Here is a 20021-nt window from a genome sequence, read left to right as displayed (position 1 = left end):
ACTGTATGGTCCTATATATGAATGTAACCCACAATGTGAGGGTTATGTCTCAATTTGCAAAAAATATCAATCAGGAACATGAGTGCCAGTCTGTTTCGTTGAAGGGGCAAACGATTCACGCGAGTGGAGACATTATTTGATAGGCTGTCAGACAATTCAAATGTGGATTACTTCCAGTCAAAAGGATAACATTTTCAAGATAAAATCTTGTCTTGGCTTCCAAAAATTGCAAAATTACGGTATTTATTAGTGTATCTATACCATCCTACCTTCCAATCCTACCTACCAAACCAACCTCCAAATTACTTTTTTTCAAGCACAAAAGGCCTCTGAGAATGAGGCAAAATGAGTAGATTAGTCATGGAATATACTCTGGATTAAATACATTTATTTATTTATTTGGTTGACGTTTTATGCCGTACTCAAGAATAGTTCACATAGAGGTTAAATACAGGTCTGTGATTCAACGAGTCTTTTTTTTGACAATAACAATATTCAGAGATGATTTCAGACAAATTCTATGGCACATGTGCATAAGTTACATAACAATAAGATCTATTAAACAGATTTTAATCACTTATATTATGTGCTACAGAATGGATTTAGAGAAATGTGTTAGTATGGGACACTTGTGGAAATTTCAGCACTAACCAAATCATAGGCATGAGCAACAGTTTGGATATTAGGGACTTGTACATGTATAAGTGAATATAACTAAACTATCAGCTACATATTCGATCAAAATTTAAAAAAAAGGAAAACTACAGCAACAGGTAAATAATAATCTTGTTTTTAGGCACCAACAGCACAGACAATATAATGAAGATGCCTAGATATATAAATAAAAACACTTATTTACTTTCCTACATACATATGAACTGACTGTAAATATGTTCAAACCTCCAAACTCTGTGTACACTGAAAGAATGGCTCATTTCTTTCAGATGCTTTATGAACTGAATTATATTGGCTTCATTCAAATTACATTTATAACTCAATCTATAATGGTGAAATGCATAGTTTAGCAACAAGACTGGATTTCCAAACAAAAACACAAAAGAGCATCACATGAATCAGTTGACTGAATGGTGTACTCATCTCACCAGAACTTGAATACAGAGGAACAGAGATTGATATCAAATTGAACATATTCAGTATTCTAAAATGAACACTTGCAAAAATACATCATCTTCAAATTGCATGCAGTTATCTGAAACTAAACACCAACAGTTTTGACAATCGCGCTGTGGATGCAGAATAAAAGCTAAACGTGTCACCTCTACAATGAACGTATCAACAACTGAGGAGATCTAAATCTTGAAATAACTACATTACTTGGAATTTTAATAATGAAATAGCCAGATGTTTAAGGTCCTTGTATAAAATTGCATTTTTTCTGTTAATGTTAAAATTGCTTTTTTTAATTGCTATTATTCCTTGGGTGATTCGAATGACAATGCACACAACTTATAATATTATGTTACACGGAGATCTGCATGTTGTGTATGTTGGACTTACAACTGCAACTTTACCTGTCCATATACAACATACAATTACATAATCTCTGTGGAAAAAAAAAAAACACACAACAAAAAAAACACATGTGCACAACATGTAATATATAAAATACAAAATTCGCTTCGAAAAAAACATTTCCACATATATTATAGATGAACAAGAATGGGATTTCCAGAACTATGAGCCATTACCAGTAATAATCCAACTCAGTCATCAAAGTAAATAAATTCTGTCACACAAACACTTAAGTTCAGATATGAGATTCAGGCCAGTGATGGTAACTGTGAGACATATTACTGCATCTACCAGACGTATTTACATAATGGTCTAGTCTTGATGGACTCGTAAAACTAAAGGATAGGAAGTACACAATCAATTCATCACAGTTGCAACATTTACTTTTTCTTCTCTTGTTTTTGTTTTTTTCAAATCTAAATAACAGGTTTAAATGACCTCATTTTATGAAGTTAAAACCTATTGTGCAGTACTGGTTTAACGTTATCCATGTCTGAACTAAATTTCATGTAGATAAATTTCCCAGTTTTGCACAAATGAAGAGGATGAAAAAAAAAAATCCTCTTAAGATATGTTTACTTATCTGCATCATGTATATGTTATACAACTAATATGATTGAATAATGAACTGAAATAAACTGAAGTACTAATCTAAGTATATATTAGCATATGACAAACTAAGCATTTCATTTATATTTTTCACTAAGACTGATGTGCCACCCTTCTCAATGTAAACATAGTGTTGTTAAACAGGTAGAAAAATTTAATTGTGGAGTTGTAATAAAAAATAATGGTCAGCTATCAGAGTCCTGTGATCTGACACATTTTAAATCTATAAAAGCCTGCTGTTTTGATTTAGCTGACTGGGCCACTGTACCCTACCCTTGAGTGTACACAACAGTTAGCTCCCCTGATGTGGAGCACCTTGGACCAGGGCTTGCACTAATTGGTGGTGCCCATTTATACTTGTTTATGATGAAAATAATAACTACCAAGGCAATCAGCAGTGCAACTGCACCCACCACCACCCCTGCGATACCTCCTGGGCTGAAGTGAGGTTTACCGTGACCCATTGGGATGTAAGGCTGCGGGCTCTTGCTGAAGAAAACAAATTAAAATGGTGGTTGTGAGAAGTGTACGTGTGGTAGTTTATTAATTAACATGTTCTAAACAATATCACTGCTTGAAGAAGCACAGCATCTTTCAAATACAAGCGGCTTTCACAAAGTGATCCTTGTGCAAAACAGTTTTCTCAAAAGTTATAATTTTTCATGTAAATGACCTCCATGTTATTAAATAATACTGTTTGCTTTAAGAAATACACATACTTTGAGAAAGAAAATAAGATCTGAGCAATTAAAAGCTTTAATTATGATTTGGTTGTATACCAACCAAAAATTGCAGACAAAAATCTGTATACAAATTAACATGACTATAAGGACTGAAAACATACTTTACAAACAACACTTTAACATGTAATATTTCTGTATTGACCAAGAAGCTGCAAAGTAATCCTCAAATATATGTCATGTTCCCGCATGAACTGTTTGGGGCAGTTATATCTACCTTATCTCAGTTGCCTTATGTGTGCCCAGTTCAGGTAGCTGGACTGTGAAGTTGTCGTGTTCTACACAGTCCAGTAAAATACTAAATGTCTCCTCAGATGTTGGACCTTTTGGAAGAAGAATATACATACATATTTATTTATTTATTATATATTATTTGATTTATTTCTTTTTGATTGGGGTTTTACGCCGGGCTCAAGAATATTTCACTTATACGACGGCGGCCAGCATTATAGTGGGAGGAAACTGGGCACAGCCCCTTGGAAAACCACAACCATCTGCAGGTTGCTGCCAGACCTTCCCACTTACAGCCGGGCAGGAAGCCAGCATGAGCTGGATTTGAACTCACAGCAACAGTATTGGCGAGAGGCCTCTGGGTCATTACGCTGCGTTAGCGCACTAACCAACTGAGCCACGCACCCCCCCCCCACTACACATATATAGCACACACATGTAAGGTTCATCGGCCACCACAACTGCAATCTTAAAGATTACCTGGAAAACTGACAAAATTGATGAATAAGTTCTGAAATGAAACTTGACAAAAAGCTATGTAATTCTACAATAATAAAACATGAATCTGCAATAACAGGAACTTATAGGACAATATATCAAATAGGCATAACTTCAGTAAGATGTCCAAAAATGTTCACAACTGAATTTATTTATTTATTTCATTGAGGTTTTACACTGTATTCAAGAATATTTTACTTATCCATGTACAAGCATTATGGTGGGAGGAATCTGGGCTAAACCCATTACCATCTACAGTATGCGTGCAGAACTTCCCAATTATGTCCAGAGAAGAAGCTAGCATCTAATTGGTGAGAGGCTCTCAGGTCATTGTGCTGCGCTAGGACTAGGTCACAGAGGCCCTGTTCATTTTTGAAGGCTTTCTACTTAAGATTACATGATAATGTTGTTCTCCCGACTTTAGTGGGATGAATGGATATAATTACATCAATATCAGAACTTAAAATACATGCAGGTAGCTGGAAAGCCTTCTATAATATGCATATGCATGAACCATGTAAACAGAAGTTTGCAATACCTGCATATCTGTATCATTTGTCAACACGAGATTTTTTTTTTGGCGATTTATATCCATTTCTAACTGGAAAGTTGTTCCTGAGAGCATGGGTTACATGTATTACCACTGTTAATCATAAGTTTTGTTTTTACCAGGCAATACATTAAACAAAACCTGTCTATTCAACTTCCAGTATTTTAACATTATAATCTAGTGTACTTTATCTGTACTGGACTTTGATCAAATGAATTTTCAGAGTAAAAATGCATGCCTCACAAAAAACAAAAAAATTGTATGAAATTACATTGACATATTATGTATATTAGAAGCTACCCAAATACTCACCTTCCTCTCTGCTCTGAGCAGGTAGAACATCAAATATCAGGACAATGCCTGTATGCAGGTTGACATTGCTCAACCTGCGCTCAGTGATATTGGTGGCACGTACAACAAAACTAAAGACAGCGTCCACGAAACTAGGCTGCAGGTCCCTCTGCTTCAGCACATTAAAGTCCAATGACGGGAATACAAGAGTCACATGGACTGTATCATCATGAACTGCAACAACAACAACAAAAGGATGATCTAGATCCTGAACTGAGACTTCTTTCAGTTCTGACTGCTATGGCAATTAGGCTTTGACAATATACCTCCTTCTGACACTTATTACAGACTCAGGCCACCTGTGTGATTGCTGAAATAATGAAAATACATTTGAGATTCATGCACGCATGTATTTCCTTACTTCATGCAAGTATTGATTTGTCACATATTATGATCACTGAAATGAACGTGCAGATGGCCATGGGGTTTCCCCTGGCCCCTACTCAGTTTCCTCTCACCATACATCTGGCAGCAGTCATAAAACACCAATCACATAAATACCCATCAATATATAAATAAATGTCGGACATGAAAACATGTCTTATCATGTACAAATGCCATGTATAACGGATAGTTTTAAGCTTGGACTATCCACGTGTCCTAACAATGCCACAATGCAGTGAGCGGATAAGCTGAAGCAGAGACATCTCCTATCTTCAAATGAAGGCCCCCTGCTCTCCTTGGTCTTGTGGCCCTGGTGGCAGTTAGCAGTCAACCACCTCTACCTGACATCAAGTACGCCACATTTAAAGGATAGATCATACGAAGATATCATGTTGCCCAACTTGTAAAAGTACAAAAAAACTTCTCAACTTTCTTCTTGAGATGTCTAACTGGTTTTAAACTACAGTTTTCCTATTAAAGGAAAAGCAGTCAGATCAGAAAAGTTAGTCGGTGGTCGGAGGTAGACGATTGAAAGGACCACTCATTACTTTTTCAAACTTTAACATTCACTTATCTCTTATCCTTTGAAATATACAGCAACCAATTTTACACAATTTACACCTCTTTTGATCTTCTTTCACCTGACACCAAAGTTGACACCATCTGACTCCAGGGCACACTACAATCAAATTGCCACCAACTCGCCTACAGGCTCACACAGGCAATGCCAAGACACCTAGAGAAACCACACTAACAGAGTATTCAATAATTCGGATTCTCTTTCACATGACACCAAAGTTGACACCATCTGACTACAACTGAATCTCCATCGAATCGCCTCCTGGCTCAGACAAGCAACAGTAAATGATCTACAGCAACCAAACTTACACAATATACATCACTACTGATACTCTTTCATGTGACACCAAAGTTGACACCATCTAACTCCAGAGGGCTCCACAAATTAATCGCTGCTGAATCGCCTACTGGCTAACACAGCCCATAGTAAATGGTCTAGAGCAACCACACCTACACAATATACATCACTTCTGAAAATTCTTCTTATACATGATACTAAAGTTGACACCTTCCAACTCCTGGGCCGCTACAGTCGAATCACTGTTGAATCACTTTCTGGATCACACAGGCAATAGTAAATGGTTGGAGGTAGGCGCTTCAAATGACCAGTCATTACTTTTTTCAAACTGTAACATTCACATATCTCTTCTCCTTTGAAATATACAACAACTAATTTTTCACATACACCTGTTTTGATCCTCTTTCACATGCCACCAAAGTTGACACCAGTTGACTCCAGGGGCACTACAGTGGATGCTATTGTTGGATCATTAAAACCTACATTAATAAGGAGTGTATGCTGTGATGCGCATTGCCTTTTTAACTTTCTATATTCATTAAATTCGGTGTAACAATACAGTGCAAGATGACCTCTAGAAAAAAAAGACTTTTTCTGGAAAAAGTTTGTACACTGCACAATTAGAAGGACTGATCAACTGAGCCATGAGAGAACAGGCTGTGATGGACAGATGAAACAACAACAGCAAATATCCTTCATCCATATTACCAGTCCCAGGAACCCTATGGCTCTTACAAGAGTCAACAAATCTTCCAAAAGGAATTTTCTGTTCAGGCATATGGCACATTTTATAAGTCTTCAGCCATGCATTTCCACAGGTTTAACACCCGTTGTAAATAACAGGGAAGTCAGAATGGTAAGTCTGCAACGACAACACCACTAACGACAGCAGAAAATAGTTTAACCCAACATGTTTTTCTAATATAATCTCCAGTTAAGGTGGGTTCTCTGCATGCTGTTGACATCATCATGCTAGATACCTAGGTTCTCCAGGTCAGTCAAAGTCCACCTGAGCAGCGACCAGCAGTATTTTCATGTGATGGCAGCACAGGATGGAATCGTGCATGGCCATTGATAACTGCCGGTGGTCGATTATTCGGGTGGTTGATGTTTTGCGGTCATTACGGTTTTGTGTAAAACTGGTTGTTTTTATCTCTTATGATAAGAGATAACTGAATGTTGAAGTTTGAAAAAGTAATGACTGGTCCCTTTGAATTGCCTACCACCTACTGCAAACAGTCGACTAACTTTTCTAATCTCCAGCGGTCAATCTAGAAATTAAGTATCCTGCTGTGGTGATATCAACAGTGATAGCTGTCATAACAACATTGTTGAGTAGACTGTTCAAATGGTACCACCTTCCCAGAATATTCATCGATGACGCCATTTTCGAATATTTCCGATCACTGATGGCAAACATCCATTAAATAGAGAAGTTATTAAGAAATATAAATCATGCCTCAAAAATGGAAAAAAAATCTAATTTTTTGGCATATCTTTTCTCATTTTCCTTAAAACCATGCTCTTCATTTTAGAATGACTTTTTATGTGTTACGGGACAAAACAGACAAATGTTTTTTTTTTTAATTTTGACTTATTTATTTGATTGGCACAGCACAGGGGAAACCCACGACCATCCGCAGGTTACTGGCAGACCTTCCCACTTACGGCCGGAGAGGAAGCCAGCATGAGCTGGACTTGAACTGACAAAGGCCGCATTGGTGATACGCTCCTCGGTCATTATGCTGCGCTAGCGTGTTAAACAACTGAGCTACTGAGGCCCATTTTCTAATTTTGAGTTGCAACAAGATTTTGACTACCTCTCATGCAACAATCATGTTCTACAGTTTCTATGTTTTTTCTTGACGATTTTCTGAAAGAAGAAGATGTAGTATAATACAATAACGTACAGAGTGTCTGGGGCGATGAGGTAGTGGCTGTACTGTGATGGTGTTTAGTGGACGCCAGTCTGGTAGTGGATGTCCCTGAGGTTGTTGTAGTGGCTCTGGTTGTCATCTCAGCCTCTGTACACAGAACACCTTGTTTTGGGCACTGAAGACTCCCGCTGTAGCCAGGTACCTATTAAAAGAGATTTACCTATTTACCTATTTGATTGATGTTTAATGCCGGGTTCAAGAATTTATCACTTATACAACAGCAGGCAGCTTTGAAGACGCAAGAACACCTGAGTGCCTGGGGTAAACATTAGACCTTTGGCAGGTTTCTAAAAACTTCCCCACATATGATGTATAGGTAAGTATATTAGTGGAAGACGTCATGTCATCAATCGTTGAATGTCACCAAGGTCCAATGTGACAGCAGGAATTCTGCTAGTTCCCTGTTCAAGGCTGGGTTTGAACTCACACTTCATTTGTCCTAGCAAGACATTAAAGACAACCAGGTTAACCACTCGGCAGTGGCCTGCAGCCCTCTTAGTAACAGTGAAATTTTCATGCTACAAAGACTTACATAGATTTTCTCCCCAAATGGACAGTGTAACCAGTCACTTGTAGCGGTTTTAACCATGAGTACATCAACACGGAGACAGGCATGCTGAAAACACATCCCTGTTGGTGGAGAGATCTGATCCTGTGTGCCCTACAAAACAAAAGGAAAATATATGTTTTAGATATCGGTCCATAATATTTTTATTTAACAATGGAGGGAAAAATCGAGCAGTTTAAACAGGTGAAAGAATATGATAAAAATGAAATAAAAGCTTTAAAACATACAAGCATATTTCTCGAACCCAATTATGCCCTCTCTGCACCAGATGCTGAAATTTCAAATCAAGCAGTCACAATTATCACTCTTCAGTGGCTAGCAAAGGTATCAAAACTTACATTGAATGTAAGATTTGCAGAGAAACAGCGACTATAAGAAGTATACTCCTCGCCAGTCAGTGCCAACTGCTCTGGAGAAGGGGAATCCCCAACACCACTGCAGCTGTCCTGGAAAAAAAAATGGGACAAAATGTATGATAAATAACAAACCAGTTATCCATAAATACTCAATGGTTGACTGCCTCCCACTAAAGGGGTATAAAATGTAACATGCTTCTACCCAGGCAGCACTACTGTGTAATTATCTCATCCTTTCCTTTGTTCCCTGCTTAAAAAAAACAAAGAATACCGTGCAATGCACTTAAAACTACTCAGCCTTGAGCACATATACAATGTAATGAATAGATCCAACTTAACAGTGGTTTGTAATAATGTGTAGCTCTTCTTAGAATGGCATGTAGAAGGTTGTGAAACATGAAGCAGCAGAATACCTTTTTAGGATAACAACTTTTTCATTTATTTCAGACTGCTGTTGCAGCCTCTTATGTAAAATTTAACTTAAATGATCTCTATTATCTTAAAGAAAAAGGTCTATGTCAATAGGGTTCTTCCTCATGCCAAGGTGAAAGTATGGTGTAAGTTTGGTGAACTTGGGCTAAACCTTTCTAGAGACAGAGCATTTACAAAAGCATAGAAAAGCCTTTTATAAAATTTAACTTAAAAATGATCCCAATGACCTTAAAAAAAAGGTCAAGGTCAATGAAAATCAACTGGCTTCTCCCTCATGCCAAGGTGTAAGTGTGGTGAACATGGGCTAAACCGTTTTAGAGATAGAGCGTCTACAAGGATATGGACCGACGGATGGATGCCACCTGCTACAATACCCCTTTGCAAATATTGGCTGAGAGGTGAAAAAAACATACCTGAATCAACACTTAGATGTAGACCTGTGATTAGATTTAATTACATTCTTCCTCTGTTCTTTGCCTTAGATTCACTCAAATTTGGTAGAGATTTCTTCTCAACTTGTCAAGATATCATCACAACAATCAGCACAGCTTTAAGCACTATTTTGGTTTTATCTTGACTTGGCCTTACTCTAGCAGGACAGTACCAATGCTGACATATTTATAAAGCTGCCTTGCTGGAACACCACACAACCCAACCAGTCACAGAACAATTACACCACGAGCACTAGGACAAGCCCTTGATACTCTGCACCAAGGGCAAGAGTATCAAGACTGTGGCAATTTTAAGGCTTAAATTAAAACTGACTTACGGTTGAAGCTTATGCATTGGACAGGTTTTCTCACCAACAAGCACCTACTTATGGATACCCATAAATCATCTCTTTGTCCCATATTTGTAGGATATATCCATCATACACATCTTATTCCAGAGTGTGAGAGTGTATTTGTTGATGTATACCAAACTGTTCTATTTGTTTATTTATTTATTTGATTGGTGTTTTACGCCATACTCAAGAATATATCACTCATACGACGGTGGCCAGTATTATGGTGGGTGGAAACCGGGCACAGCCTGGTGGAAACCCACGACCATCTGCAGGCTGCTGACATCTTTTCTATTTACTTACAGCCCTTATTTTGTAAACAATTCTTATGTCAACAACCAACTATGAATGAAGTTAGTGTCAGTATTGGGGAACTTCTTAGTTTTTTCAGTTTACAGGAATACTGCCCTCATAATAAGATTAAATATCCAACTTACAATGAACACATAATTAAAACTTAAGTAATATTTCAGCAATATCATGGTGACACCTTCAAGAAAGAAAATAAAATTTTACCTTTAAGTCGCTCAGATAGATACGACATGGACGTAGGTTCTCATTTGTATCACAGTGAGCTTTGGTTAAATGAGTGTAGTGACAGCCCAACCCACTAGAACCAAATAAAACAAAGTAAAATAAAACAAATCACTGGACAAAACTCCACACAAATTTGTCTCCTGGTACCAGACCCTTTCATCAGAATTCCTAAGCAAACATATGGCTTGTGCCACTGCGCATAGACTTAAAAAGAAATAGCAGCCTACATACATTGCTAACTTCAAAAACTACTTGTCTGATTTTTATGATGAGGCCCTATATAAGTATACGAATATAAAAGAATACAAAAAAAAAAGCAAATCTTTCAAACGCTTTGTTTTAACGAAAAATAAAAATGTAATCCCTCACCTGCCTGTACAAAAGTAATCCGAGTCAGTCTGACAGGTATTCTGCTGGCCAAACTCACAGCCCTCACCTGGGGAAACGGCAGCAGATACACAGTCATGTATCATAAACAAATGACCTAAAATTTCGCCCCAAACTAAGTTGCACATACTGTCTGATTCTTAGAATACTGTTGATCTTAGAAAGGTGATTTGAGTTTTGTTTTGAAGATAGAATAATATCCAACTGGAAAAATGTAACTTTCAGCACAAAAAGTAAAATTTTTATCACATTTATTTGCCTCTAAAATGCTCATTTATGGGAGAGAGGTGATTTTGGTATACACTATATAACACATGCCAAAACTATTGAAATATAAAGTACATGCACCAGAGTAAAGTAAGCAAATTCAAACTTATTTTGTTTATAGGCAAAGTTCATTCACAAGATTGTAGATGAAATGATCATTCTGATCTTGTTAGAAAAGATGAATAGTTATGGAAGAAATAAGTACATCACTGTGCACAAGATATCTATTCTCAATACTAGTATGTTACATGCTTCTGATGTTTGCCAATGGACTATAACAGCTGTAGTTTTACATTAGGTTAGGTACTACAGTATACGTGTGCATACACACATACACTGTGAAATATTTATTTGCTTATTTGATTGGTGTTTTACGCCACAGTCAGGAATGTTATTGCGTCATGCTGGCATGCTAACCACCTCATCCACAAAGGTCCCTATACTGTGAAATAAGATAAACCAATGAGATAAATGTGTCCGGTATGTATCCAAGATGGGTGTTATAAGAACTGTGGTTTTCCTGCGCAAGCCTGATTCGCATGACATAAATCAAAAGTAAATGCTAATCAATAAACCAACAAACCAGCCTACCTTTCCCCCAGGTAAAGTTGTCAGCCTGAGAGTAGTCCACTTTGTACCAGCCTGTGTCTTCAAACAGAGCCAATGTAATCCGGTCCAAAAGTGTTAACTTGGGCTAGGTGAGAACAAAAGAAAATTGTTCCGGTTTTAAACATGCTTGTGATTTCTTCAAATCGTGACAATATTATAGTTTAGAATTATGCTTCTTTAAGACAATCAAGATTCAGTCACCACTGCCAGGGTGTTCAAAACGAGCAAGTAGCAGGCCGCTGACATCTGTCAACTGCTGTCCCAGTAGCCGCCTACTTTGAATACTCTATTTAAATCAATAGTAACTGTGGCATAATTACTTTCAATTCAGCCGTCTACTTTTGAACTCTGACCTCCTTCTCCAATTCTAAATGAGAACCCTGCACTGCTTTATATTTAAAAGGCCTTCTATACCAGAAACTCTTGCGATATGCTCTTCTGAAAATTAACCAGCACGAGTGATGTACAAGATTACATGTTGTGTGCTGGGCAAATATTGTTTGGTGATCATTCAATGAATCAATACCCTGAAATACATGTACACGTATGTAACATGGAATTAGCTGTTTGAAATGTACAGAGTGGAAAGGGAATTTTGTACATTTCAACAATCATCTGTGAAAGTATGTGTAATGAGATCGGCAGTTAAATGAGTGTGGCCAATGATTAATGACTTTATCATCTGCTTGGAATTTCTGACTGTACACGTCAAGTCAGGCAATGCGCAATACTACAATTTCTTTGTTTTAACAATGATGAGAGAGATTTTCAGAGGGCACAATTTACAGCAGATTAAATTTCTAAAATATGACTGCAAAATAGAAATCACACAATTGGATATGACATACCTGCCCAATTGCTGGCGTCATGATAGAGCCTTGGAGGAACCTCGGGTGCCAATGAGAGCTAGGTTTCCCATTCTGCTGTAAACATGTTAAAATGCTGGGATAACACAAACTGTACAATATAACATTAACCTTGTGAATGCTGACAAGTAGATAAATATAACAAAACTATTTTTCCTTGACAGGAAGAGACCACTATTACAAATGTAAGAGTTCCGCCCACATGTACATGTATGTAATATTCAACAATAACATTTCATACACTTATTGCTAAAAACAATATTCATACAAATAAAGTCACACTTATTTGTTCTCAATATCAATTCCATGTGCAGTATATATATGAAAATGGTAATGTCTCAGGTGATGTTTTATTTTCAGCTAATCAAAGAGCTCCAATTGTTAATCTTCCAAACCATGCATGAAGTTGGCTATTTTCTGTTGGAAATATGTGGTCCAAACCCTTCTGATTTGAATGAAAGATTGGAGAGTTTGTGACCAGCTTGTGATTATGAACATTATCCTCTTTCAATGTACAGAAGTTGCAGATATTTACATGTAGGCATAGATGTGACAATTCTTTTCTTTTTCTTTAAGGAGAGAGCAGTTTGGAGGACCGACAAGGAGAATATTCACCAATCATATCAAGTTGAACAAACCTGCATTTGTAGAGGAGCACCAAAGTCTTGTTCCCAGGGGCAGTTAAAATGACGTTGTGTTTCCCTGACGACAGCTGGAGTGATCAGCCTGGTTACTCCTCCTAACACACCTGTACAATCTGTCCACACAACATAAACACAGGTAGCAAAATCAGTGACAGACACGTCTCTGCAAGGTATCAACACTTCACATTAGGACAAAAACGACACTTACACTTAAAATATTCATATTTTTAACTGTATTTTCTCACTTTAATGTGGTTGTACAGTTTAAAATTCTTCTGCAGTTCTACTAGTGAGATGCCACCTTGGTAACTTTAAAAGTTTCAAGTGTACATGTCGCAAAGTGTATTTCATATAAAAGTTTTATTAAAACCAACATGGAAAAAACAATTCAGTACCTGAACTATCACATTCCTGGAACATCCTGAACATTTTCCTGGAGAACCCCAGAGCATGAAACAGTTCATGAATGGCTGTCTGAAATCAACACAGTCCAAACATCAGTAGACACATGCATTACACAATATTGTCTGGATTATTGCTAGATTAAAAAACCAGCAGTATTCCATAACTTGTAAAAAATATCCTGTTCATGCAAAATATCCCCTGAGATTCGGCAACACTGGCCCATGATTTGATTTTAATGAGAACATCTGAAAGGTCACAAGCTTTTGAATAACAATTTTGGTGCACAATGAAGCTTTACAAAAGGAAGTTTTGTGTACACTGTCACTTATGTCTTTCACTAAGTGTATAATTCCCCCTTTGATACTGTAACAGAAATCAAATGAACTTTTAAAACATCTGATAATGTTCTTCATTCTTCACACCTAATGCTACTGTTTACAACTCACCAAATAATACTTTTCATGATCAAAACTTTCACTTTCAACCCTGTCTGAACAGAAATTCACATATCCAGCAATAGGACGGTTATATTGATCCAACTGGCAATGTAAGGCGTAGGCAATTAGTCCCTGAAAGTAAAGTAGTAAACACAGATCAGAATTTGTCTTGTCTTAAGCAAAAATTAATATGGAATGGTCAAGCTATCATGGAAGAGCAACAACTGATAAAAACATTCCAGTACATTTACTGTAAAAATAATTTTAAATTTCACATGTTATACACTGTACAATTATGCTTTACACTATTACATGTACAAATGAAGTCATACGTACACGAAGATGATTAATCCTGATACATGTAATATCCATAAATAGTCATATAGAGTAATCACTTTGCTCATGAATACACCAATTCATACAATGTTTATTAACAGCAAGATAATAACCCCATATACCAAAAACAACAATATTAAAGTCTGTCATATAAATTAAACATAAATAATATGTACTAATGATTGCCACAAATGATTTCAATGTCTGAGATCTAGTAAGCCTAACACAGGCATAACGACGGTAAGTTTTCAGTGCATAGATAAATAACCAAATTTACTGTACATTGGATAGATGACTCAATAGAGGAATGTATGAATAAATCAGAAGCATTTTTAAAAAAACTCAAAACTCACCACTTCCTTGCACTGTCCACTAATGCCTGATTGCACATAGAGAATATAATCAGCATCACTAACTCCCTTGCCTGATGCCTTGGCCACGTGTTCTATTTTAGTGGAGGAATTTACTCTTTGCCATGTGTACAAGCCTTCTAGATGGTCATCAGGTATCTAATTAAAAAACAAAACACACACACAAAATTTATTTCCATAATTTTTCATTTAATTGGTTAATACTTAACAATGATGGAAATGACCTGTAGGTACATCATATAAAGGGGCTAGGACACAAATGAGAATAAATATACCTTAATGAATTGATTAGTGAATGAACATACACAAACTTGCAATAGTTCCAATGCATGGTCAGCACAGTTTTCCTTTCTTGGTTTTCATATTATAAATGTACTATTCAACACTTTCTGTTCTGTACTCATAAACAATCCCAATGAATATTTACTTATTCATTTCACTGTTGCTTAACACCATACTCAAGAACTTTATGGTTTATCAGATTTATGGGCATGGAAGTCAGAGTTCCAGGGGTAAACCACTGACCTTTGGCAAGTTAAGGACAAACTTTCCCCCATGAGATTTACATATAGATATGCACTCCACATAAGTGGTAAGCAAGTAGTCTTCAACAAATATTAGATTGCAACAAGGGATTATTGTTACCCAATTCATTGTGTACACATAAGGCCGGTTCTGAACCTACATCTCATGTGTTCTGGCGAAGTTACATGTTACATGTATGATAAAATGACTCATGAAAGTTACTGGCCGCACCAGTCTCAGATTTCTCCACTGCACCATGAAAGAAGAAATTTAATTTTTGCTGTATGAATCTGTTTTCAAGTTTGCCCTCTAAAAATGATATGACTGAAACACAGCCAAGTTGGCACAAAATACAGCCAAACAACATATCAGAAAGTGATAAAAGATATCAGAGCATCAGATACCTGTACAACTCCACCACAAAATTCCCCTCTGTAACCTGCATCAATCTTATAACATCTGAAAGAATTCCAAAATGTATGTAAAATATCAGTTTTAGAGTTCACACAGTTTATGAGCTAACAGCACAACTGTTGTAACTCTTCACTTTGATGGTTATAAACAGTATCACTTGGCATTCTGCAATTCAAGATATGGTATATGACTCCTGGGTAATGTCACCACAACTTTCCCATTAGCAATTCTGCAGAAATATGTTTTGGTATGGAGACAATATTGGTGAGTGATTAAATTGTAAAATACCAATACACCAATTAAATGTCATGGACAAGCCATGTAAACCTCAAGCTCCATCCACACTGCACAGGCATAATCATCAAGTGTCTCCATGGTTTAGAATTAATTTGAGCAGAAACGGTATCTTTAACAGCATTTCAAAAAAAAAAACCATAACTCTGATAAAAACCTACTTTTCAGTGTCATCCTTCCAGCTTGTTTGACATCCCCCATATCTTGCTAGGCGCAGAGGGCCTTTCACTGGAATAACTAAGAACAGAAAGTATGTCATGCATACAAATGTGTCATGCATACAAATGTGTCATGCATACAAATGTGTCATGCATACAAATAGTGGGATGTGCTTCTTCTTGTTGAAATGCAGAGCGACTCAGGAGCCTCTCACCATTATGGTCGTTGTGAGTTCAACTCTAGCTCATGCTGACTTTCCATTGTGCTCGGGTCTTTCAGCAACCTGTGGACGGTCCTGGATTTCCCGATTTCCCCCACTCTCTTATAAATGAAATATTCTTGTAAACCACCAATCAAATAAATACACCTTTGATGCTGAAAACTATGTCCCCATTTTTGGATACATTCAATATAGCTTATATCATACATGTATGGCCATGCTACCAAGCAAAACCACCACACCACAATGGGATGGCATTTTGGGGTTGTCATTAACAAACCAAATACCCACATATATATACATCTGATTTCACAGTGAGGTTTCTGAGAGCTGTCACTTACATGTAAGACTAGTGTTCAAGTGTTACCCTTCCCATCCTAACTTCTGTTTTAATATCACAGTAGTAATTTACTGAGGCTATACCTGAAAAATTCTCTGTCTGGCAAAACAACACTGTATCAGAAAAAAATTGGCAGGCCAATAGGGAGTTCTTTTATTTGTTATTCTGGCTAATAAGGGTTTTAAAGAAATTAAAATTGAAATTAATATGGATAGCAAAATAATAAAAGAAAAAAAGTATCAAAATCCCAATAAATATATTTTTAATGCTGACCTGGTAAATCTGTTCTTTTTACAATATTTGAGACTTAAACAGAACTTACCTGACAAAAGATTGCTTATCTTCTGAATGGCTGCTATAACAACACTTTTCAGCCTTTCCTGTCCAGCAGGGTTTAAAAAATCTTCAAGGCCAGTGAAGAATGGTGTAATCCTAATGGGCGCATACTCATTTTCTGTGCGGCGTTTTGATCTCCATTTCGTGCTCTGGACAGCAACCTCTTCCTTGGCAACATAGTTCACCACTGTCTTCGGGAGTTCATCAGTTTGAATTTCATCAAAAATACAACCAACCGAGTGAGCTGCATTTCCACTGTCGGCCTCACACAGTACAGAGATGAGCACAATGAGGGTAACACACCCAACAGCCCTGTTCAACCATCTCATCATGGGTCACATGACTGCATCAGCAAACTTCTACCTATTCACTGTCAATGAAAAGGTAATATCAAGTCAAAAGTTATTTATGCAAATAATACACAAAAATCCCTTTACAGTTAGTCATTTCATTACATACATCATGTCAGCACTAATATCTATGGGATTTGTATTGTATAAGGGTGTAGCTGTACTTCTTACTATTTTTATTAAAGGATTAGTGTCCAGATTTAGCTACTTGTCCCAAGTATAAAAATTATAACCCGTTTAACAGTATGTTACCAGGGGGGTCTCTAAGAAACGTAATTGTGACTTTAAATCCACAAAAAACAATAAATTTACTACCTTAGCCGATCTCCAGCCAACCACCCGGTAAAGCCCAGCAGGGGATGTCACATATAGCCAACCTAAGAATAGCTAGCCTATATAGCCTGGGAATTCGTATCAAAATGATGTCATTTTCGAGATGTATTCTTGCTACACAGTAGCGACTATACTGCGGTATCAATTCGAACCCATAGCGGATGACGCTGAAATTTTGATTTATGACACTGACATCTCTGGTCAGACTTTAGATTCCAAGTTTTCAGACGTTGAATCTGATCTTTGTCCAGGCATTTCCAACCACACTGGCAATACAGAGTGGTAAGGTACAGCTTTATTCGTGTTACACTGTAGGTGTACATTTTGTGTGTATATCAGATTTAATATTTCTCATTCTTTCCTTCTGTCCACAATAAATATAATTCTATTCCCCGAGTGGATTTACTTCAAAAGTAGGTTCATGGGAATTAATTTTCGTGCATTTAATCAAGGTAATACTGAAAAAAATTCTTACAACTGTTTAATTTTCCTAGTTATATTATGGCCAGAATTACTCAAGCACATCAAACAGGTATTATGAAGGGAGCCTTTTATCCTCTTTTGTTTACAGTGGTGTTGCTAATCCTCATAATCTGGATCAGATATAAAAACAATGGGGAATGGATTATCAATATGTAAGATTGCTTTCGTACTTTCCCTGAGCAGTATTTAAAGAGATGTCACTTGTTTTTGCACCTCTGATGAGTAATTTTAATCACCAGCCATCTATTCAACCTCAGTCATTAATATTTGATTAACGCTGTCAAGCAACACGATTAGTTTTGGATAGTTTTCAGTTTTAATCATCCTCTGTAGCCAGTCAGAAACCAATAGCATTGTAGCTGTCGAACAGCCAATGTGTTGTTGTGCACAGCTCACAATTGGTTAGAAGCTCGCTCATTGGTCCACAAGAGGGACACGGCCAATGGGTTAGCATGTATCAAGGCGATATTCATTGGAAGCCATCATGTAATTGTATCTACTTTTCTTTCACTTTACCTGCACCCCAAAGATTAATCAAACTAATGACGAATGAACCCGTTTTGTTTTACACCCACCAAGCCCTGTCAATAGAGCTTATATACATATATTTAAATCTCAATTCTTCCTCCCTGCTGATAAAATTTAGCTGCCCGCCAGAATATCTTATCCCAACTCCTGCCAGCCCGGCAAAGATTTGGCTGTGTTTGATGGATATAAAACCCTTCCGTCTTTTACCTTGAATCCTCGCTATCCTGAGGGCCAAATCGTCTGGAAACTTGAAAAAACTAACTCCAGGGTTCTTCGACGACCTGTTTTTACCAACATATGCAGAACAGCCAACGATTTTGTGGAGAAATTTAATATGCTTGATGTCACTTGTATGCTTTTTAACACTAAAACCAGTCTCATTATCTAGTGATTTTAATGCCACATTACTCATATTATTGTACTTTTTTCTTGTATTTTTTAAAACTCTATTTAACAATATATACAGGGGTGGCTAATTATGGATTAGACACTAATCCTTTAACTTTCAAAGAAAAGGTTGTGTTGTGTTTTTCGTGGAAGGGAATAGCTATGAGTTTCAAGAAAATATAAAATAATTCAGTAAATGGTTTCAAATAAGAAAAAGTCTAATCAAAGCTGTTTATGAACATACTGAGCACATTCAGGTCATACAGAACTGAACACTTCCAAATCAATATAAGGAAGCAAGAAATCTTGTTTGTCAGTATGACCATTAGACTATTACCATTTGTTAAATGTTGGCCATCCTAGGACATAGGTTTGGCTCCTCTTGACTTTTTACAAAGTGTTTATCTATCCTATCTATAAAATATTTTTCTGTGTATCTTTAACATATCTTGCTAAGGTAGTCACAACTTACGACCTAGTGTTATTTATATAGTTTACGATTTCATTGATTTGTGGGTTGTCTAATCAAATGTTACATCAGAAATCTCATTTGGTTATATTATGTACGATTTTGAATTCATTAACTAAACTGATTTTTGGCTTTGTGACAGTATACTGCAAACTCAGAAACTTTGTGAGTAAACTCAACTGATCCACAGGTACAACCCGCTACCAATAACACACAGAAAGTTTCTCAGACTACGAATAAATATACTGTTAGCAATATGTATATACTGTGGTATCAACGCTGACTGAAACAGGTAAGTGTTCACAAATTCACGGACCTCTGTCTAAACCTACTCCCTTGGTCATCTTCCTCATTTCTTCTTCATCTTCATACTGACGGCCAGTCACGTGACAACTGTTGACAAATATGAAAGGAGGTATTTGAATGGCCAAAAGTTTGACTCACAAACGTACGCGCTCTACTATTGGATAGAAG

The 20021-nt window shown here is 36.9% G+C and overlaps 1 protein-coding gene across 2 annotated transcripts; it reads right to left on the bottom strand.

Annotated features, from left to right (window-relative positions):
- Nucleotides 1-1672: 1672 nt before the first annotated feature.
- LOC135468567 (ciliated left-right organizer metallopeptidase-like) lies at nt 1673-19907 on the bottom strand. 2 transcript variants are annotated; one of them, XM_064746897.1, is made up of 18 exons: nt 19864-19907; nt 16984-17367; nt 16104-16179; nt 15639-15693; nt 14692-14847; nt 14012-14134; nt 13556-13634; nt 13155-13273; nt 12499-12573; nt 11633-11735; nt 10757-10823; nt 10367-10460; nt 8617-8724; nt 8243-8371; nt 7684-7852; nt 4474-4686; nt 3100-3205; nt 1673-2631 (listed from the first exon to the last, which is right to left on the bottom strand). In XM_064746897.1, the coding sequence occupies exons 2-18, from the start codon at nt 17327-17329 to the stop codon at nt 2412-2414; spliced, it is 2238 nt and encodes a 745-aa protein (XP_064602967.1). In that variant the 5' UTR covers nt 17330-17367; nt 19864-19907; the 3' UTR covers nt 1673-2411. The 2 variants fall into 2 exon arrangements, with proteins under 2 accessions (XP_064602967.1, XP_064602969.1); XM_064746899.1 differs by having other exon boundaries at nt 12499-12570.
- Nucleotides 19908-20021: the final 114 nt, after the last annotated feature.

This window comes from Liolophura sinensis, chromosome 6 (genome assembly GCF_032854445.1).
Source record: "Liolophura sinensis isolate JHLJ2023 chromosome 6, CUHK_Ljap_v2, whole genome shotgun sequence".
NCBI lineage: Eukaryota > Metazoa > Mollusca > Polyplacophora > Chitonida > Chitonidae > Liolophura > Liolophura sinensis.
This window is presented reverse-complemented; position numbering and strand designations above follow the sequence as displayed.